Here is a 22,878-nt window from a genome sequence, read left to right as displayed (position 1 = left end):
TTTCATGTCATAGGCATGAACTGATTAAAATTTGTGTATTTATTTTTTTAGAGGGGGAGGGACGGAGAGAGAGGGAAAGAGNNNNAATCTCAAGCAGGCTCCGTAACCAGCACAGAGCCTGTTGCGGGACTCCACTCACAACCCTGAGATCATGACCCGATCTGAAATCAACAGTTGGTCATGTAGCCCACTGAGCCGCCCATGCGCCCCAAAATTTAAAGTCCTTGCTGTGTCTTCAGAATCTACTCTTCTAGAGTAGTTGGGATAAAGCTCAATCTGACTTGGATAAAAATATCATTAATGGAATTTTTTTTTAAGTGGGCTCCACGCCTAGCGTTTATTGACTGAGCCACCCAGATGCCCCAGTAATGGAATATTTTAAGAGATACGGTTTGTTTTTTTTTATTCAGTTCGAGCTAATTATTTGCCCCCAAAAGGTTCTGACCAAATTGTTAATGACTAGGTAAAAAGAGTTTGAATTAGTATATTAATTGTTGACCATTAAAATGATTCTTCCAAAGTGCTTGAAAACAGATTGCGTCTTAAGAATTTGCCTACCTTAAAAAAAATTATCAAATCCTTTAATGTGCAAAGATATAATCTGAGCCCTCAGGACATTAATAACCTAGTAGTTTCCTCCATTAAATTTGCCAAAGCCCTTCACCAGCATACTATAATTTTCATCTTCATGAGAGATTGTAATAGTTACCTAAGGATAAGAAAATAATTGTATGTGGTAATGATACAAAGTTGAAAAGAGATATTTATTAAGCATTTATATGACATCATTTTACAAAAGGATATCAGGGAACTTAAAAAGACAAAGTATGTAAAATAAGACAGTGACAAAATAAACATGACAGATTTCTTAGGTTGGCCAATTCTCATACAGCTATGTCTATAGTGCATCATTAATTTATGTGCAAAATTTTTCCAATATCTGCAAAGCTAAAAAAATAGAAGAGTCAAACTACATATTCTATTAGTACAGTGAATATACATTGGTCATGACATACTTATTTCTACAGGTTACAGCAGGTAAAATTAAGTTAAGAGAAAGTGTTTCATGTCTTTGGACTTATTATAAAATGAAGAGACCCTCTAGATTTCTGGGTAAGAGGGATAACTAGCAATTCCACAGTGATTTCCACTGTTTCTTGCCATCCGAATATATCCTTGGTCACCAAAGTTGAGGCCCCAGCTTTAGAAAAAGAAATAACACAAAATTACAAATGAATATAATCAAATCACATTATCAACTTTTTATCTCCTAGATTGTTTTTCTCCTAAAGTGATTATATATGAAAAGCTATAAAACAAAATTAGAACAAAATAATATAATAATTTCTCCAGGGCTTTTAGGCAATTTTCAAAGGATATTTTGGAAGGCTTTAGTGCTATATTGATGAATAGACTTAATACCTAAGGAAAACAGTATAAATTCCATCCCAAATCTTTAATCCTCCTACTTTGTAAACATGCCTCCTGCAGGGAAAGTGTGTTATTGTCCTTTCTAAGGCCCCATCACTAAATGTTTTTGCATAACAGGATCATAGGTTATAATTTTCTATGAAACTTAGATTCCTTTAGAGAATGTCAATTAAGAAATATTTTTGAGTGGCTACTATGAAAAAGGCATAAGGTATGGCATTCCAAAGTAAGCAATAAGAAGTGCAGCTCTCAAAGAGCTCTTTGATTTAGAAGTGGAGCTGAGGTAAGACTTTCTCACAGGAAAAGCTGTGGAAAAATGGAATACACTATCTTAGGAGGAGGTGAGCTCACTGGCTCTGGAAGTGTTCAAGGAGACGTTTGCATAACTTGTTAGAGACGTTTCAGAGGGAATTCGTGGGTCAGGTAAGGGTTCTTGCTTTTTGATTTCATGAACTTTGAGAATTAAAAAAATTTGCAAATTTGTGTAGTTACCAGTATTTTATAGGCATTTTAAAGATTTTATTTTTTTTTATTTTTTATTTTTTTTTTTTAAAGATTTTATTTATTTATTCGACAGAGATAGAGACAGCCAGCGAGAAAGGGAACACAAGCAGGGGGAGTGGGAGAGGAAGAAGCAGGCTCCTAGCGGAGGAGCCTGATGTGGGGCTCGATCCCATAACGCCAGGATCACGCCCTGAGCCGAAGGCAGACGCTTAACCGTGGTGCCACCCAGGCGCCCCAAAGATTTTATTTATTGATTGATTTTTAGAAAGAGAGAGAGAGAGCGAGTGAGCAGGGAGAGGGGCAGGGGCAGGAGGAGAGGGAAAGAGAATCTCAAGCAGACTCGGCACTGAGCGTGGAGCCCAGTTCAGAACTCGATCCCATGACCCTGAGATTGTGACCTGAGCCAAAATCAAGAGTTGGACGCTTAGTTGACTGAGCCACCCAGGCACCCCAAAGTTACCAATTTTTAAATTATCAAGTATGGACATAACCCCCCCCACAAAACATGCTGTTTATATCACCATCATATTGTAAAAGAAAGGATGTTTCAACACCAAAACAAAGCTTAAGAGGACACAGTCTTTAAGGATAGTCCTTTGAGCCAACTAAATTTATATATTTATGAAGGATACACCAAAACATTCCTTTTTCTCAATTTGCCACAGACTAGTGAAAAAACTGATAAGATTTTTGTAAGAGAAATATTTTCTTAAGTGTTTTTATGATTCTGAGATTTTGTAATTGTAGATACACAAATAATTATAATATGAAGTAAATTCATTAGGTGCTATAACTAGGATACAAATAAAAGTGTGAATTTGAGAAAATGCCTTACTGTGCTTGTATTTGGAGAGCAGCATTTAGTTGAAAGGAAAATTGGATGTCTTTAAGGTAGTAGGGGACAAAGAGGGTAGAAAGTTGATTTGAGGCTATGTTGTGAAGAGCTTAGAACAACAGGCAAAGGAGCCTGTCGTTTTAATTCCACAGGCAAAGGGAAACCGTTGCAAAGTTTTGCTCAGGACTCAAAGGAAAGGTTGGTTGTGTCTTTGCGTGCAGTGGACAAACTAAGAAATCTTGCTCCGTCGCCAGCAGACAAATGGCATCATTTAAAATGGCTGTGCTGTAACAGGCTTAAATGTTCTCTGTATCAGCCATTCAGCGGACACTTTATGGGTCTTATTTTTCTCTCTTGTATTATTTAACAAGGTTGTCCTCACTTCTCTCCTGGCCTTAAGATAACACATGTCTGATTTTTCCCTTCTCTCTCTGTTCACTCCTTGTTAAACTCTTTCATGGGCTTCTTGATTGTTTCTTTTCACTTATTGCCACTTCGCTGCTTAAAATCCTTTAGAATAAAATCCAAACTCCACTGTCACCTCTTATCGATGGATGCAGTATTCATTTAGTTTTCAAAAGCAGTGATAAATCCTGGTGAGGCTATTATTAATATTAACAGCCATCATTCACTGAGCACTTAGCTCTGTGCTAAGCCCCGTAACTTATAGTACCTCACTTAATCATCACCCTGGGAGGTGGGTAGTATCTTCCTTGTACTGAAGAGGAAAATGGTCAAAGTGGTAAAAGGGCTTGCTCAGTTGGTTAATTATGAAGCCAGGGCACAAATCTAGGATTGCTTTACTCCAAAGCCTACTCTAACATTTATACTATGCCTAACCCTACATTATTCCTGTGAGGTAGCATGAGGGATGAAATTAGACCAGAACATCCAGGACCTTATATAATTGATATCTTACGATATCTTGCTTTGTAATTATTTCACTGCCTAAAAAAAATAGGTAAAAAAATTTTAGACAAACTGAGTTTGGACCTAAGTTCTGGTAATGAAAGTTGCATTGAGTTGTAATTACTAGCAGTATGAACTCAGTCAGTGAGGTCCTATTCAGAATCTGGATATCTTACCCTTCCCAGCTTCATAGACCAAGATCAACTGTCCCAAACTTTGTAGAAATCCCAGACCTCTTTTTGACTGAGTCTTGCTAACCTTCCCTTAAAGAATAAAACTGATTAAAAATCTCAAGCTAAATAAATCTGAGGACAAGTTCTTTCCTTCAGAGCTGTGCAAGGTCAGCTCCAAATGTTCATTTCGGTCCTTACCAAGTTGTTTATTTTTATTGGCTCTATAGCCCTTCATTTAAACTTTCTTAACTCTGTCAGTATCAGGAGTTTCCTATTCTGTATTATGGAGATAAAATGCTTATCTCATAGATTACCTTAAAAATTAAGTGAGAAAATGTATGTAAAGTACTTGCACAGTGTCTCTGGGTAGTAAATACTCAGTAAGTAGAGATGGCTATGTCTGTTATTATCCACATATGAGTCCATTTGATTGGACTCAAGTAGAGTCCATCTCCTTTAAAAAAAATACAGCCTTTTTCTTGGGGTAACCAACAGTCCAGTTGCCAGGGACTATTCTGGTTTAAAAAAAAAGTCCTGGCCTGGGAAACCCATTAGTCTTTGACATGGTGAGATGGTTGGTCATCCTACCTTCTCCCTGCATATTGTAGACTACTGACTTGTTAGACATTCTTTCTAGAATGTACGCCAGCTTCCTTGTAATAAACTGCAGTTCTGAGTTTCCTGGGCTGTGCCAGATACCATTCTAGGCATTAGGATTATGGAGGTAAACCAGATAGACAGAGTCTTTTCAAAGCCTACATAGGAAACATACAACAAACAAACAAATAATATGATAAAATATAAGTACTATAAAGAAAAATAAAGCAGAGTAAAGGGATACGGAATGTTGGGAACCAGGGCTACATTTTAGCAGGAGTAGTCAGGGAGTGTTCTCTGAGGAAATATTTGAGCAACGATAGTCAGCGAAGATGCAAATGATGCAGAGATCAGGAAAAAGCTCGGAATAAACTTGATGTGTGGACGTAGCAAGTGTACCTTGAGAAAAGAGACGGAAAAAAAGCTAGCGCTCTTGGAGCTGAGTGAGACAGGGGAATGTAGTGGGAAATGCTGGAGAGACAGGCTGAGGCCAGAAATTGTCATGGTTTTATGGGTCACGGATTTTATTCTGAGTGTGAAAGAAAGCCATTAGAGCATTTGGGACAGGAGAGCAACATAATCTGCTTTATGCTTTGGAAAGATCATCCTGGCTATTATGTAGAGGGTTGACCATAAACAAATAAGAGGAGAAGTGACTACTAGTTAGGAGAGTATCAGTAGACCTAGAGACGGACGGTGACTTGAACTAGAGTGGTAACGGTAGAGATATTCAGAAATGGTAATATTTGGGAAAATTTAATGATGATAGAAATGACAGAATTTGCTGATGGTTTAGGAGTAAGGTATCAAATGAAGAAAGAAAGGATGGTTCCAAGGTTCTGACCTGGGGTAAATGTTGTTGGCGTATACTGAGATGGGAAAAATTGGAGCAGTGGCAGGGAATCAAGAGTTCTGTTTTGGACGTGTTAAGTTAAAGAAGCTTACAGATACGCAGGTGGAGAGGTCAAATAGTAGGCTTTTGGACGTGGAGTCTGGAGCTCAGAAAAGAGGTTAGGGCTGAAGGTACAAAGTTGAGAGTCATCAGCTGCTTGTTGTTTAAAACCGTGACACTAAATGAGATCATCAAAAGAGTATAAAGAGAGGGGCGCCTGGGTGGCTCAGTCGGTTAAGCATCTGCCTTCGGCTCAGGTCATGATCCCAGGGTCCTGAGATCGAGCCCCGCATCGGGCTCCCTGCTCGGTGGGAAGCCTGCTTCTCCCTCTCCCACTCCCTTTGCTTGTGTTCCCTCTCTTGCTGTCTCCCTCTGTCAAATAAATAAATAAAATCTTTAAAAAAAAAGTATAAAGAGAGAGAGAAATTGAGGCCTGGGGCATTATAATATTTAAAAGTGAGGAAGAATAAGAGGAACGACAGAACTGAGGAGACTGAGAGGTAAAAGAGGATGAAACCCAGGGGCGTATGGTCCCCTGAAAGTCAAATAAAGTGTTTCAGAAAGTAGAGAATAACCATACATCAAACGTTAAGAGTGCAGGAAGATGAGGCCTGAAAGCTATTTAATGAGGCAAGATGGAGGTGAAGGCTGATCTTCACAAGAGTGATTTCAGTGGGGCAGTGGGAATAAATACCCTATTTGAGTTATAAACCGATATGCACATTCTTAATCTCTTTGCAGAGAAATCTCTAAGAAAAATCGTTAGATTATAACTTTTTCCTTTTTTAACTCTTTTCCAGCCTTTGATTCCATGGAGAGGAGGTGGTACGTATGAGTTTAATGTAGAACATTAACTCTAAGAGTTCATCTCTTGAAAGATCAGACAGTAGCTTTCAGTGAGGGAAAATGGAATCTGTTCTTTTTTCCAACTTGTATTATACTAACTTAATCCGTTTATGATGAAAAGGAGGCATTCCAGTCTTCCATCCATCAACTGCATCCACTTACTTCATTACCTAGAGGCCCATCTATTTTGCAACTATTTATCTTACAGAGTTCATCAGATATTGCTTAAAGGTGTTCTGGGTGCTTTCTTAGTTTTGGGGGAGTGTGTGTGTGTGTGTGTGTGTGTGTATTTAAGGTTCTCGTGAGCTTATGAATGGTTAATGCCTTAAATTTTTTCCCCAGGCTAAAATTATTCTATGCCCAATAACTTTGGGCCTCCATTACTCATTGATCTGTAGATTAGATTAAACTCCTCCCTTTAAAAAAAAAACATAATTGACATACAATATCCCATTAGTTTCAAGTGTGATTTCACAGTGATTTGTTATTTTTATACATTACAGATGATCCTCATGTCTAGTTACCACCTGTCACCATGCAAAGTTATTAACATATTACTGACTATATTCTCTGTACTGTACATTGCACCCCCATGACCTATTTATTTTATAACTGGAAGTTTGTACCTCTTAATCCCCTTTACCTATTTTTCCCATCCACCCAAACCCTTCCCCTTCTGGTAACCAACAGTTTGTTTCCTGTTTCCAGGAGTCAGTTTCTGTTTTGTTTTATTTTTTAGATTCTACATATAAGTGAAATCATACAGTATTTGTTTATCTAACTTATTTCACTTAGCATTATGCTAGGTTCATACATGTTGTCACAAATGACAAGATTTCATTCCTTTTCTACAGCTGAGTAATATTCTCTTGTATGTATATACCCCATGTTCCTTATCCATTTATTTATCAATGAACATTTAAAGATTTTATTTATTTGAGAGAGAGAGCAAGTGAGAGTGCATGCACGCAGGGGGGGGGGCAGAGGGGGAGGGAGAGGGAGAAGGAAAGAATCGCAAGCAGACCCCCCCCCCCCCCGAGCATGGAGCCTGATGTAGGGCTCGATTGCATGACCCTGAGATCATGACCAGAGCTGAAACCAAGAGTCAGAGGCTTAACCCGCTGTGCCACCCAGGTGCCCCAAGGGAACTAGTCTCCTATCGAAGATCTGCCTGGCTTCAAAGTTACTGCTTTTCTCACTGTACTATAGTGTATTATATAAAGAAGCTAAATACCTATGTCCAGAAAGAGGAGAAAGATTCAGGGACATGGATCAATGTTATACACCTACCAGAAAGATTAAGTATAAACAAAAGGAAGATGGGAAAGAAGCCAAACAGAAGATTCACATTCTTTTCCTTGAGGTTAACTTGGTAGCATTGAAAATGACATATAACCTTTGAAGAGCTCACTAAGACAGATCTGATGACCTAAGAGGATTTCGTTTGAGTCCACTTCCTGTGGAGTCTGGAATTCACGTCCCTGTGCAGTCTCTCCTGGTTAGTACCCAGTGCCAGCGATCGCTGTGGTCTCTCATAATTTGGTCCCTTTTGATCTCACTTCTCTAACGGTCACTTTATACTACAGCCTTTATAAAAGAACACGCAGTTCCCTTAACTCACGTATTTTTTTCACCCTGCGCTTTTGCACATTTCGCTTCCTCTGCTCTGAGTGTTCTTTTTCATGTGGCAAATTCCTTCTTGTCTTTTAAGAATCCATCAAATAACCTAGCTAAAAGGCCTTCCCTGACTTTCCAGGCTAGGCCAAGTACTCTTCTGTGCTTCTACCCTTGATCTTAGTGTTTACCACATTCTCTTGCAATGGTCAGTACGTGCACATACTGTTAGGCGATGAGTAATTTGAAGGACGATAGAAAGGCTGTATTTTTCATTGCCAAATCTGCTTGGCACTCTGTCATTTGATTGGTACTCAGTATATGTTCGTTGAATCAAGGTATGAATGAAGATGCAAAAACAAGTAAGAGACTATTCTACCTTTAAGAAGTTGACATTCTAGTAATGGAGCATACTTTGCAGAAATAGCTAGGATTTCTAAAGCATTTCTTTCTTTTTTTTTTTTTAAAGATTTTATTTATTTATTTGACAGAGATAGAGACAGCCAGCGAGAGAGGGAACACAAGCAGGGGGAGTGGGAGAGGAAGAAGCAGGCTCATAGCGGAAGAGCCTGATGTGGGGCTCGATCCCATAATGCCGGGATGACGCCCTGAGCCAAAGGCAGATGCTTAACCACCGTGCCACCCAGGCGCCCCCTAAAGCATTTCTAAAGCTTTGAAGTTAGAGAAACAATTCTGAGTAAATTAATGGGGTATGGAGGAGATAGCATGTGAAGTAGGTTTTGAAGAATGAATAGGATTTTTAGTGAGGGTTTTTTTTTTTTTTTCATTTTAAAAGTAATAAGGTACTTGTTAAAGACTTTTGAAAGTACATAAAGGTAGACAAAGATAACCATTATTAACATTTGGTATAATTCCTCCTGGACCTTTAGTATAACATAAATCAGAGAAATTAGGCATACTATTTTAAACTTAACACTTATATTATATGTACATTTTATGTTTATATGTATTCTCCATTTAAAAACATATTCCAAGTATTTTATAGGGTTATTAATAATAGTCTGAGTAAATATAATTTCTAATACATGGTCTTGGTTGTGTAATAGTTTAATATTGTCCCTATTATTAGGTATTTTCAGTTGTTTACTGGCTTTCACTATTAAAGAAGAAGAATGAATGCTACAATTTACATAAATTGGGTATGAAGCTTTCCCCATATTTAGGATTATTTTCTTCATATAGATTCTAAGAAATGAGGAAAAATTGGACAAAGAATGTGAACATTTAAAATGGTTTTGATTCATATTATCGAATTGCTTTCAAGAAGGATTGTAACAATTTAATCTTCCACTGGAATGTATGAGAGTGCCCGTTTCACCATAGACAGGTGGGATTTCTGTAGGCAGCAATGGGCTTTAATGGCATTTCAGAAAGATGAAACAGCACAAGCAAAAAAATAGAAATAGCTAAGTATCTATACACTTAGGGAATGATGAGTAAGTAGTTCACTGTGGCCAGAGTGTAAGTATGGGTGCATGAGAACATAGGGGAGGAAAAGTCTAGAAAGGTATGTTGGAAACTAGATAATGGAGAATCTTGAACGCCTGGCTAGGACTTCGTTTAATGTAGAGCATCATTATGGTGACAATGATAAACTATTAAGAATGTTTGACCACGGGTTTGCATGATCTATATTTTAAGAAGATACTTCCCTAGCTGGGTGAGAATGGAATCTGAATTAGAGCAGGAATAGAAAGAAATATGAGATACGATTCAGAGGCTGAATGGACAGGGCTATGTGTGTTGAAGGAGAGAAAGGAGAGTCCAAGATGATACCAAGGCTTTGATAACCTGAAGATTGTGATGCATTACTCAAAACAGGGAATTATTTCCCCTTGGGCTTATTCCAAAATACTTTTCAGGGACGGAGGATGGAAGGGGAGTTTAGATGGAAGGAGAGAGGGAATTTGAATTTAGACATGTTGAGAGAGAGAGAATGTGTGTATGTGTGTGTGTGTTGTGAATAGCAGTAGGGTAGGCAGGTGGGAAATTCGGATTTTTTGTAAAGATTTTATTTATTTATTTGAGAGAAAGAGTGAGTGCGCGCGCGAGAGAACACAAGCGGGGAAGGGCAGAGGGAGAGGGAGATGCAGAGTCCCAGCTGAGCAGGGAGCCTGGCATGGGACTCGATCCCAGGACCCCGGGATCATGACCCAAGCTGAAGGGAGATGCTTAACCAACTGAGCCACCCAGGTGCCCGGAAATTTCAAAAGATTTATTTATTTATCTATTTATTTGAGCGAGAGCACGCGTGTGCGTGATGGGAGGGGCTGAGGGAGAGAATCTTCAAGCAGATTCCCTACTGAGTGCGGAGGAGGGGCAGCTGGGGGCCTGAGGCTCGATCTCATAACCCCTGAGACCACAACCTGAGCTGAAACCAAGAGTCTGTTGCTTAACCGACCGAGCCACTCAGGTGCCCCGGAAATTTGGATTTTTTAGCAAAGCTGTCAAGTTGGAAGTTGGACATGGAAGTCTGTTGCTTAGTAGAGAGGTTGTTTTCTAGAGATTGTGAATTGGCTACCATCCACATAATGGTAAGAGCTGAAACTCGAGTTGCCGATGACTTTGCTTTGGTAAAGCTAGAGCGTAAGGGACAGGTGGAAGAAAACAGGAAATGAAGCTACGTCTGACACAGCAGAACGAGGCAGGATGGTGTTATGTCTCATGCTGTAGACGCCAAAGAAATCAATGCAGCAGAGAGTTTGTAAAGCCGAGAAATCTTTCACATTTCTGTGCCATTGCATATCCTTTTTTAGGTGATTGGGCCACTTATTTTCCTCCTCTAACACATGAGCAATTCCACTCATCTGAAAACTTAATGCAAGTAAGTAGTGCCTTCTCTGTGGAACTTTCAGGCAGTTAGGCATCCCCTCATCTATGGCCCCATAGCCATCGAGACACATATCATTATACCCTGACGTGCTGTATTTTATTGTTTGAGTCCCCACCGGACTATTATGTGAGCCCTTTTAGGACAGGATGAGTTCTCATTAATTTTTGTATTTCCAGGGCCTAGATAATGCCCATCACATTACAGACGCCTGGTAAATGCCCAGTGAATGAATACGTGCTGAGGAGGGGTTTTGAATTTAAACACTAAAAGATTTAGGGGCACCTGGGTGGCACAGCGGTTAAGCGTCTGCCTTCGGCTCAGGGCGTGATCCTGGCGTTGTGGGATTGAGCCCCACATCAGGCTCCTCTGCTGTGAGCCTGCTTCTTCCTCTCCCACTCCCCCTGCTTGTGTTCCCTCTCTCGCTGGCTGTCTCTATCCTGTCGAATAAATAAATAAAATCTTAAAAAAAAAAAAAAGAAAAAAAAATAAACACTAAAAGATTTAAATGGTCTTCAAGAAGAGCAGTTTCAATAGAGAAGGGAAGTTAGAATACACTATAGGAAGTCAACAAGAAAAAAGATGTCAGTGAAAAAGTTGCTTCACATAAAAACATTATCACTGGTCCAGGCCCAAGCTGATCAGTGGTGTGAACAGGTTACAAGCGAACCAAGATGTTATTTTCCGCAACTACTTTCCCAACAGACCATACAAATACTACCATCTTCTGCGCGTGCCGTGTGTTGTGCTAAGGATACAAGGACAATACAGACCTTTACCCCAAAGGTGCATACAGAATATTAGAGCGATAGACAGGAAAACATATAATTTAAATATAATGTATAAAATATTCCAGTATGCATCAGACATTTTGGGAGCATAGAAAAAAAGACATTTTACCCAGCCCAAGGATTTAGAGGGGAATTCCTGGTATGCCTTAGCTGGTTTTGAAGGAAAAGGAGAAATAAATCAAGTGAGGAGAAAGAATGAATGTTCCCAGCAGAGGGAACAGCATAACCAAGATATGAAGGTATTAAAGATAAAGTGGTGTGTACGGGAACTCTGTATAGTTCAAGGTACCTGGAATGAAATGTGTAAGACAAGTGCCAGCAACTGAGCCTGGCAAGGCAGAGAGACACCACAACATAGATGACTTGTCTTCTCCGCTAGGGAACATTAATTTTATACCAGATGGTACTCTGTAGAAGAGCTGTCAGCCCAGTTTGTCATATTTGAGACACACCAGTTTGGAAGCAGTAAAGATGGATCTGAGAGTAAAGGAGATCAGTTTGAAGACTAGTCCAGGCAAGAGATGTCTGAACCAATACAGTAACGGAATAAATGGAGAGGGGACAGAAGCAAGGACAGACGTGTGGAAAATTAGATCGACTTGTTGCTTGATTAGATCGGGAGGGGCCTACAATAAATCCATAGTATCTAATTGGGTGGGGGGACAAAATGGTAGAGAGGGTACTGAATTTCTTGGACATATTGAGTTCGGAGAAATTAAGATACATGGAAGGCGCTATGTCCAGATAAATAAGCCCGAATTTCAGAGCAGAGATTAGAGCTAGAGCTTGAGCTCTGGAAGCTACTAGCATATAAGTTATAACTAAAATCATAAGAAAATGTAGGTTAAGAAGAGTAATGGGCAAAGGATGGAGCCCTGGAGGAAAGACCAACATGTGGGGGCTAAGCAGAGGAATAGATATTTATAAAGGAGACTGAGAAGGAATGATCAGAAAAGTATTCTAGAAGATAAATCATGAAAACACACTGCTGAAGCCAGAGTAGGAAGTGAAGAAATGGGGGCACTGAGTAATTAATTTAGAATGTCACTTAATAAGAAGCTATAAATGTTTATCACTGTCATTATCATCATCATCATCATCATCCCAGGAAAGCATTTGTTGAAGCTCCATCGAATTCCTTATTTTAATTAAATATACACTAAAGTGCAAATATTTTACCTGTTTTTCACAAGCCAGTAGTCTTTCCCATTGAGGTTACCGTAGCCAACCACTAATACACCATGATTCACATTCTGAGTACAGGATGGGTCATAGTAGACGCCTGAGAATAAAATACAGGTGGAGAAGAAGAGTGAACAGTACGTGGCAATGAAGGACATTTGCAAATGCTATTGCTTTTAGTGGACTGTTTTGTATACATGGCAAGCAAGTTGAGTCATAATTTGAGGAACGTATACTCTCATAAAACTATGTACAGTTCATAATTCTTCGCCATCAATGCTGTATTTGTCAGTTTTCTTGCCGAGTTTGGCATCAATTCAATCACAGTTCCCTCAGAAATCTTTGAAAACGGCTACCTTTTTCTAATTATTTTTTTAAAAGATTTTATTTATTTATTTATTTGAGAGGGAGAGAGCGTGAGTGAGCACAAGCAGGAGGAGGGGCCGGGGGTGGGATGGGGAGAGAGAATTCCAAGCAGACTCTGCGCTGAGTGTAGACCCTGACACGGGGCTCGATCTCACTATCCTGAGATCATGACCTGAGCTGAAATCAAGAGTTGGATACCGACTGAACCACCCAGGAGCCCCCTTTTCCTAATTATTATTATTTTTTTTAAAAGATTATTTATTTATTTATTTATTTATTTATTTATTTATTTATTTGACAGAGAGAGAGACAGCAAGAGAGGGAACACAACAAGGGAAGAGGGAGAGGGAGAAGCAGGCTTCCCGCTGAGCAGGGAGCCCGATGTGGGGTTCGATCCCAGGACCCTGGGGTCATGACCTGAGCCGAAGGCAGACGCTTAACGGCTGAGCCACCCAGACGCCCCTCCTAATTATTTTTAACTTATTTAGAGTCAGTTATACTGTATTTCTTTGTATATATTCCTAAATTGTTTATTCCGTATATTTTTATCCTTTACTAGATGAGATGATCTTTGGGTGAGTTGTTTTTTTTTTTTTTAATAAAACAGTATAGCCGTTTACTTGGCTTAGCACGGTGCTCGAGCACTGGCAGGCGCCCTCCTTGTTCACCGCAGAGCTACACCGATGGCACTCGGTGGCTCCAGGGCTTAGGAGCCCGGGCTCTGGAGTCAAAGCAGCATGGTTTCTGATCCTAGCTGACCACCTCCAGACTGTATGACTCTGGGCAAGTTAAGCGTCTAAGACTTGTTCATTTGTAAAATAGGGTTACTGTGAGGATTAAATAAGATAATGCATGGAGAGAATTTATCATAGTCCTTGGCATGTAGTATTAGTAAATTTTAAAGAGTATTACTTTACTAATTAGAACTGGATTTAATTTAATTTAAACATGAAATGGAGGATTCTGTTTAACCTGAATATTCAGAGGTGGGGTGATAGGGAAGGATAATATTCTTTCTTACGGCGCAGGTCAGCATATAACAAGAAGAGAGCATATCTGAATTTTTACCACTTCTGTACAGGAAGAAAGAAGAGTGTCTCGCATCAATAGCAACAGACACGGGTCCTTTATTGGCCACAGCTTCTTTCAAGTCATCTTCACTGCCAGAGGGAAGTTCAGTATACTTTGAACATGTGGCAGCTCGATTTTTTGAGTCATACCTGCACTTTCCATCCTGCAAAACAAGGTATAAATCAGAGAACGAAGTACACTTCGACTTCCTTTATATCACCAACATCCTCAGTCTGGATTTCAAATATGTTTTCTTTCCTCATTTAGCCTTTCAAATGTCTAAGGTTCCTTCCTCCTTTTAAAGGAAGAAAAATCAAATCTTCCAAAACCTAACAGTTCCATGTTTCACCAGTAACAGAGGAAATGCATAACGATTATACTGTTTTAAATTGCGAACACCTTCCTACATCCAAAAGTTGCTGGATCATGTCCCTCAGACTCTCAGGTGGACTGTGGGGTGGACTGTGTGAAGATCAGAGACTCTGTACCAGAACTTGAAAATCTTTTTGATGATATAATGCCTGCAAGACAATCTTCAGTCTAAACGATGGCTTATCAAGACCATATACTCTGCAAAACACTTAGAGTGTATATTTTAGGAGGAAAAGAGAGGTTACAAATTCACTTCTGTTGTGCATATATCTATGGTTTTTTAAATGCTTAGTAGGACACAGAACTTGAAAGAAATAAACCAAAATAATGGTGGTTAAGGTAGGAGGTTTTGGAGTAGTATTTTTTTATCTTTTCTAAATTTTCTGTAATATGGATATATTAATTCATCTAACAAAACATGTCATGAACTTGTGGGGAGGAAGAAGAGAGCATTATTTAGCTTTTTAGTAGGTAGGAGAATGATGTGGTTGAGCATGGGAGGCCGTAGGAAAAACAAGTTGAAATACCAGGCAGATGGACAGAAAGAACGGTTTTACATTGTGTCACTGATGAATTAAGAGAACTACTGAAAAAGGAAGTGAACTCTTGTGAATTTAAGAGTTCCTGATCAGGATTTTCATACACTGCTTCTCAAGCGATTGGCTTGGTTGTGAGTTTAGTTCCGTTAGTCAAGGGATGGCATAAGGTCCCAGGGTAGCACAAAAAGGTTGTCTGTGACGCACCGTGGCTTTGTAGGGATAGGAAGCTTCTGAATCGATGCCGTTGTTATCGATAATATACTGGAAAGCCTCCGTCATGAAGCCACCATTGCAGCCTTTATTCCCATACTTTTCAGTTGAGCAATCTACCAGGTTCTGTGCACTCAGAGACACCAGATTTCCTGTTTTCAGCTTCAGCTGTGCTTCCAGGGCCCCCACAGCACTGAAAGCCCAACAAGCACCGCAAGCACCCTAAAACAGAGACGAGGTCACAAAGGTAATCATAGAGAGTCTAGAAGGAGAACTTCCATAACACAAAATGGGTACCTCCCAACATGTCTGCCCTGTCGGTTGCTATAGGAACAGCTCCCCCACTACAGTTTCTTCATTTCTTAGGGACAGGAAGACTAAATACTTGGTTGTTCTCTGAGCAGGGTCTAATATTGATAGAGATTTGCAAATGGCCGAACTCAGAACATAACTGCCGTAGTCAAATATATTAAGAAACAGTACCGACTGACCATGCACCAGATCCCAGCTATCTTCACCCGTAAAAGTAAGGTAGACGGGCATCTACAGTACAGTGATATTGAGAGGAGCTAGGATGATTCTTTTGACCTAAAATACCCTTTCTCCTGTCAAAATATAAGGTTAAAATTTTTCAAACATTTTTAGCTTCATAATTTTTTGATCAAGGATAGATTACAGGGAAGCATAAACAAACAGAAAACACGAAGCTGCTTTAGTTAGGAAAGGTCCAGAGCCCTATTTTTCTCTCTCTTCTTCCTTCTTTCCACCTTGCTCTCAACCCAAAGGAAGCAAATTGAATTTGCTTTTGGTTAAAGCAAAATCGCCCATTAAAATGCAAGCATCCAGGGAAAGGAGCTCATTAGATTATTTATAGTTAACACCTAAATGTGTACTTGGCTGGATCTCCCCAAACTTTTATTTTATTTATTTATTCTTTTTAAGTACCCTCCATGCCCAACATGGGGCTTTAACTCACGACCCTGAGACTGAGTGTTGCTTGCTCTACTGACTGAGCCAGCCAGGCGCCCCCAAACTTTCATTTTAGACAAGCTCTAGTAAGAAACACAAAACTAATTGCAAGAAAAATAAATAGGAAGAAAAGAATAAGATATTAGCAGTACCAGTCACTTCTTAATTTTTACTTTTGGGGCACCTGGGTGGCTCAGTCAGTTAAGCGTCTGCCTTCTGCTCAGGTCATGATCCCAGGGTCCTGGGATCGAGCCCTGCATCAGGCATCCTGCCCAGCGGGGAGTCTGCTTCTCCCTCTCCCTCTGTCCCTCCTGCACTGTGCTCTCTCTCAAATAAATAAATAAATAAATAAATAAAATCTTTTTAAAAAATATATTTACTTTCTTCATTGGTTACCAGGTGGGGCTGCTGCTCATGACACAGCTTCCTCTCCCTTACCCTGACCTCTAAGGTGATACATGTGTTTTACCCTTAGTTATCCCTAACTAGTTTAGGATTTTTGCTGCTTTTTTTTTTTTTAAGTAGTCTCCATGGCCAGTGTAGAGCCCAATGTGGGGCTTGAACTCATGTCCCTGAGATCAAGACCTGAGCTGAGCTCAAGAGTCAGATGCTTAACCGACTGAGCCACCTAGGCGCCCCTTAAAGTGAACTGAAGGAAATACAAAAACATAGGAACAAATTTATAAAACCCATGGTGTATTTCTTTTTTTCTTTCTAAAGATTTTATTTATTTATTTGACATAGAGACAGCCAGCGAGAGAGGAAACACAAGCAGGGGGAGTGGGAGAGGAAGAAGTAGGCTCCCAGTGGAGGAGCCTGATGCGGGGCTTGATCCCAGAACGCTGAGGATCACGCCCTGAGCCAAAGGCAGACGCTTAACGACTGCGCTACCCAGGCGTCCCCCCCCATAGTGTATTTCTTATCGTAACAATGCAAGCCTAGTCATCAGTTAACTTGACTGGTACAATTTGTAGGCCACTCTTAGCTCTAGGTTTTTCCTCTCCTTCAACCCTGAAATGAAGGGAAAAACTCCTGATCCATATTCGCTCACGCACACAATACTGTTTCTCAAGCAATTGTCTTGGTGGACGACCCAGTGCAGTTGATCGATAGTATGAACACTAAACATCTGTCTTCAAGAAACATATTTGCTCAGTTCACAGTTTTGTTTAATGTGGCTCTAACCATTGGTATTCTAATTATCAATTTAGATTTACATAAGTATGGTCACTTACTCTAAAAGGTTGTGAGTAATCTTTAGACAATGCTTTCTAGAATTAATAAAAAAACGAAAGCAATAGTAGCCTGCAAGTTTCAAATATTCCTCTAAAAAATTTGTTGAGGAAAGTGGTCACAGTAGGACTAAACAAGGACTAAACTATGGAGAATACAAATAAAGTATGATATGTGGTCATTGTCCTCAAGGACCTTAGAGTTTAATTGGGAAGATGAGAATAACAAAAATCATTAGAAATAACATTAGGGAGATTCCACTGCCAAGCTAAGTATTGACAGAAGATGGAGCTCTTCCTGGGGTACAGAAGCTTGGGATGACAATACTCACCTGGTACTTCACTTGAGTAACACACCCCTTCTCTCTCCAGTCCACAGAATCAGGCAATTTCTGATTCGAGTTTGACTTGTAAGTGACATTTCTCGGCCATTGGCTGGGAACTCTCAGGGAACTCATCAAAGATATCACTTCTTCACTGGTCTGCAAGATAAACAGATATATCCTTTCACTTGTGACCTTCTTTTCAATATTCTAATAAGTGTAACTGTGGATCTATTTAACAACTGAGAAAAACCAGTGGTAGTTGTGACCAACACAGGTTCTGCTAACTATCTGATAGGTGAACCATCTGGGTCTCTTTCACACTCTGTCTTAGCACCCAATTAGGCATTGAGAAGAAGAAGAAGAAAGTGGTAAAAACTAGAAGTAATAGGGTGGCAGATTTTTGGTTTAAAACAAGGCAGAATTTTTTTTAAAAAGATTTTATTTATTAATTTGACATAGACAGCCAGCGAGAGAGAGAACACAAGCAGGGGGAGTGGGAGAGGAAGAAGCAGGCTCCCAGCGGAGGAGCCTGATGTGGGGCTCGATCCCAGAACGCCGGGATCACGCCCTGAGCCGAAGGCAGACGCCCAACGACTACGCCACCCAGGTGCCCAAGGCAGAATTTTAAACAGGGGTTGTCTAAAAAGTGGACTGAACTGGTTTTCCTTGTGAGAAAGAATTACAAAGGAGATGCCTACATTTAAGAAGAAATTTAATCTACCCCAGGTTCTCTTCCAAGAAGTACTATGATTCTTAATTTTGGCCTCAACAGCAAAGTTCTGTAGGATAGAAAAAAATTTAAGAACTAACGTGAGAGTATTTGTGATATTAAATACCTACGCTCCCTCATTAAGAAAGCAGGTGGACCATATTGAATTATCAGTTTAGAAGTACATAAGTATGGTAACTTACTCTAAAAGATGGTGGGTAATTTTTGGGCAGTGCCTTCTAGAATTAATAAAAAACAAAAGCAATACTAGCCTGTGAGTTTCAAATATACCTCTAAAAAAGTTATGAAGAGAAGTGGTCACAGTAGGACTAAACAAGGATTCTACAAATTATGTCCTTAAATTCTGTTTTCTAACTTTGTGCACACACACACACACACACACACACACACACACACACACACACTCCTTTGCTGTTTACCTTCAAATTGCTTTTGGGGAGATGGAAATCATGCATACCCAAAGATAAGAGCGGGATTATTTGTAACTTACTGACCATGTCTCCCAGATGGTTCATGCCTAGATCATATGAATGCATTCCCAGTGAGTGTTCCAGATTGTGAAGCATCACAAATTTTAGATTCTTTTCCCAGATAAGACGCCGGGCTACTTCCTCATTCTAAAATGTAAGGAAGAAGAGCATAGTCACAGGCATATCTTGAAGATATTGTAGGTTCAGTTCCAGACCACTGCAGTAAAGCAAATATCACAGTAAAGTGAGTCAAATGAAGGGTTTGGTTTCTCCATGCATATGAAGTCACGTTACACTGTACTACAGGTTATTAAATGTGCAATAGCATTATATTATTTGAACTTTGAGATCAATTATAAAGGTAGAATACTAATCAAAAGTAATTTTCATTCCTTCCAAGGGACTGGAATCATTGAAAAGAGAGATAGTATTCATTTAACCAGATAGTGGTGCTAACTGAACATCTTCCTCTAATTACCCTTGAAATGAGAGGCTTGTTTCTAAAGGGGATTGGATGAGGGTAAAATTCATCACTACTAAGAAAACAACTCAGTGCACATCCTACTAAAAGTGTCATTTTTGTACAAAAATAATGTATCAAATAAATTAATACATAATTCTTCCTTACAAAGTCAGAAATATATATATGTATGTGTATTTATATATCTTAAAGATTTTATTTTTAAGTCATCTCTATACCCAACATGAGGCTTGAACCCACAACCCTGAGATCAAGCGTTACATGCTCCACTGACTGAGCCAGCCAGTTGCCCCTCAGAAATATTTTTAAGTAGGCTCCACACCCAACATGGGGCTTGAATTCACGACCCTGAGATTAAGAGTTGTGATTAATAGTCTCCTGACTGAGCCAGCCAGGCATCCCCAAACTCAGAAATATTAGTTACAGGACTTAGTTTTTTGAAGCACTAGGATTAAGGTCTTTTTTTTTTTTTAAGATTTTATTTATTTAGGGGCGCCTGGGTGGCACAGCGGTTAAGCATCTGCCTTCAGCTCAGGGCGTGATCCTGGCTTTATGGGATCGAGCCCCACATCAGGCTCTTCCGCTATGAGCCTGCTTCTTCCTCTCCCACTCCCCCTGCTTGTGTTCCCTCTCTCGCTGGCTGTCTCTATCTCTGTCGAATAAATAAATAAAATCTTTAAAAAAAAAAAAAGATTTTATTTATTTATTTATTTGACAGAGAGAGAATGAGCAGAGGGGGAGGAGCAAGGGGAGAGGGAGAAGCAGACTCCCCACTGAACAGGGAGCCCAACATGGGGCTCCATCCCAGGACCCCAGGATCATGACCTGAGCTGAAGGCAGATGCTTAACCAACTGGGCCACCCAGGCGCCCTGGTTAAGGTCTTAAAAATCAATAAGTATGCGCTGAAATAAAAACAAAAGTACATCAGGGGAATTGAGTCAAAAAAACACATCTTGTAGGGCTTCTATACACCAGGGACTGAAATAGGTCTTCTCGTCCTCAAACTTGTACTCTATCCCCCTTGACCTGGAACCTGCATTCCAACAACTTTGTTTGCTCCCTGGCTTCTGTGAATTCTTGGCTCACATGTCACCTTTGATGAGTGTGCTTCCGTCATGTATCAGGAATAATCACTCCCAAGCCCTCACAGCCGTCTCCCAGAGCCCTCCGGCCCTAGGTCTCGCTAGACCACGATGCCTTGCTTTATTTTTCTCTCCTGCACTTGTCACCACCTACCACACTACATATCTGCTTCTTCATTGACTTAGTTCCTATCTCCCCTGCTAAATATGAGCTCCACAAAAACAGGAACTTTGCTTTGTTTCCTGCTATATCTCTGGGTCCAAGAATAGAATCTGGCAAGAAATGAGTGCGTAAGCATTTATTGAGATCTTTGCTTGTAAGAATATAATTTGGAGGTGTGGGGGGGAAGCATAGGATCCTTGAGCAAAAGCGAATTGCTCAAGCGACAATCGCACCTACCTTTTCCTTGTATTGTTTGCCGTAGGTTTTCTTCCAGAGACTCCAGTGATGATCCAGAGTGGGGTCTCTGGCTACCTGCGCCGCCGCGTGGGAACATGCCAGCAGCGCCCACACCAGCCATGTCCTTCTGGCAGAGGACAGGTAACACGAGAAGAATAGTTACTAGCTGCATATATCGTGCACAAGTGTTTACATTAAAAAATAGCATGGTGACGTCTGTCAAAAGGGCAATACAAATCAGAATTACACAGGAAACTTTCTGGGATTTATTGTCACAGGGAGTAACTGTAGGTTTAATGACTGGACTACCACTTCCAAGACTTAGTAGCACTTTAAAAAGTGATTTTCAGAAATTTCCTACTACCTGGTACACCAAACTTTCATCCAACGTAGGGGGAATTGGGTAGGGGAGGGGACCTCAAAAGGAGGGCAAACCTTTGAAAAATCAGTTTATCTTCACAATTTTTGAATACATGGCTCTTCTTAACTGGTCTATTTAAGCGTCCACAACATTTAGAGATAGTTCAAAGACAATTCTCATGTTTTGCTTTCAAATCCCAGAGTCATTTTACCTTTTTATCCAGTTCTTCCAATAATCAAAATACCTATTTCAAAGGAAGCACTTATGTACTTTTGAAAACACCACCTCTATATTTAATACAAAAAGACAAAAAAACAGTAATTCAGTGACTACTTCCCCCAAACTGGATTCTACTTCCTTTTCTGTTTCTTTTAAATTCAAAACAGCTGGAATTTGAGACATGTAAATCTTCAAATTACATTCCAATGAAAGCTACGTTTTCAGCCTCTGGCTTAGATGTGCAAGCAGCCATTAACTTTTCAAAAATAGATTCTTTTTAGTCAAAAAAACAAGAGGCAAATTGAGCGGCACAATATTTTCGTTTACTTCCTGAAACCAAAGCTTTTTTAAAGCCTGGCAGGCCCAGCAAGCTAAAGAGGCACAAACGGAGGGTTTAAAGACCAAATAGCAGAAAAAGACCAGACGGTACGTACCTGGCAGAACCGGCAGGTGCTCCCATACTAAGAAAGCCGGCAGGCGAGCCCTCTCCGCAGGTTTTAAGGCAGCAAAGAGACTTCACTTAGACTTTAAAAAGATACGGGTCTTGTCACATGAGGCATCCACAATGAGGAAGTGAACTTTCATTTCAGTTTCATTTAAAATCTAACCACATCAGCTATCTCTGGCCCTCACCCTTATGGTTTTGGAGCCAAAACAAAGTGGGTGCAGTAAGCCATGAAAAAGACCCCCCCGTGGAGCCAATCAGTACAACTCAACAAAATGGGAGCAGAGCAAGTTTACCTTTTACTCCTTCTTCATTTTGATAATTCACTTTACCTCAAAACACCAACTTTCAGAAGGAAAAATTTAGTTATGAAGAGGTCAGGATTAAGCTCCTGCAATCCCAGTTTCCTCCAGAATTTCCTGCAAAAACTTGTGACTATCCATGATTACTGTTGTCTCGTTCTTACTCAGCTATTCCTTGGTTCATCAATTTAAAATACCTTTTTTTTTTTTTGAAAGATTCTATTTATTGTTCGAGAGAGAGAACAAGCGGAGGGAAGAGACAGAGCGGGAGGGAGAAGCAGGCTCTCTGCTGAGCAGGGAGCCCAATGTGGGGTTCGATCCCAGGACCCTGGGATCATGACCTAAGCCGAAGGCAGATGCTTAACCGACCGAGCCACCCAGGCGCCCCTCAAAATATCTTTACTGATAGTAATATATGTTAGCATATTCATGGAAAGAAAATATGCCTAGGTATATCTAAGTGCTAGCGTGGTTAGCTGGGTGGAGCGGGGGCAAGCTGAGCTAGCATTTTTTATAGGTTGCATATCCCTACTTACCAATGAGGTTGAGTATCTTTTCACACATTATGGACCATTGGAGTTTTCTGTGAAATGCCTGTTCATATGTTTTCGTTTTTCTATTGTGTTGTTGCATTTTCTTAGTGTTTTGTAGTTGTTTTATATATATCTATATAAATA

General features: G+C 40.0%; 1 protein-coding gene across 2 annotated transcripts; it reads right to left on the bottom strand.

Annotated features, from left to right (window-relative positions):
• Positions 1-745: 745 nt before the first annotated feature.
• CTSS (cathepsin S) lies at positions 746-22,017 on the bottom strand. 2 transcript variants are annotated; one of them, XM_008695699.2, is made up of 8 exons: positions 21,889-22,017; positions 20,875-21,001; positions 18,935-19,057; positions 17,717-17,866; positions 15,178-15,405; positions 14,060-14,225; positions 12,623-12,725; positions 746-1,201 (listed from the first exon to the last, which is right to left on the bottom strand). In XM_008695699.2, exons 1-8 carry the CDS (start codon positions 21,912-21,914, stop codon positions 1,102-1,104), a joined length of 1,023 nt encoding a protein of 340 aa, XP_008693921.1. In that variant the 5' UTR covers positions 21,915-22,017; the 3' UTR covers positions 746-1,101. The 2 variants fall into 2 exon arrangements, with proteins under 2 accessions (XP_008693921.1, XP_008693922.1); XM_008695700.2 differs by having other exon boundaries at positions 20,875-20,998; positions 21,889-21,995.
• Between the last annotated feature and the right edge of the window lie 861 nt (positions 22,018-22,878).

The sequence above is a fragment of the Ursus maritimus genome, unplaced genomic scaffold (genome assembly GCF_017311325.1).
Source record: "Ursus maritimus isolate PB19 unplaced genomic scaffold, ASM1731132v1 scaffold_12, whole genome shotgun sequence".
Lineage (NCBI taxonomy): Eukaryota > Metazoa > Chordata > Mammalia > Carnivora > Ursidae > Ursus > Ursus maritimus.
This window is presented reverse-complemented; position numbering and strand designations above follow the sequence as displayed.

Bases quoted from the DNA above. Each gene is read 5' to 3' on its own strand.
- CTSS (XM_008695699.2), bottom strand. From the start codon at position 21,914: ATGGGAGCACCTGCCGGTTCTGCCAG. The intron at 15,406-17,716 runs GTGAGTATTGTC...TCTCTGTTTTAG, and splicing joins TTACTCAAGTGAAGTACCAG to GGTGCTTGCGGTGCTTGTTG. The intron at 1,202-12,622 runs GTAAAATATTTG...CTTTTTCTAAAG, and splicing joins TACTGGCTTGTGAAAAACAG to CTGGGGCCTCAACTTTGGTG.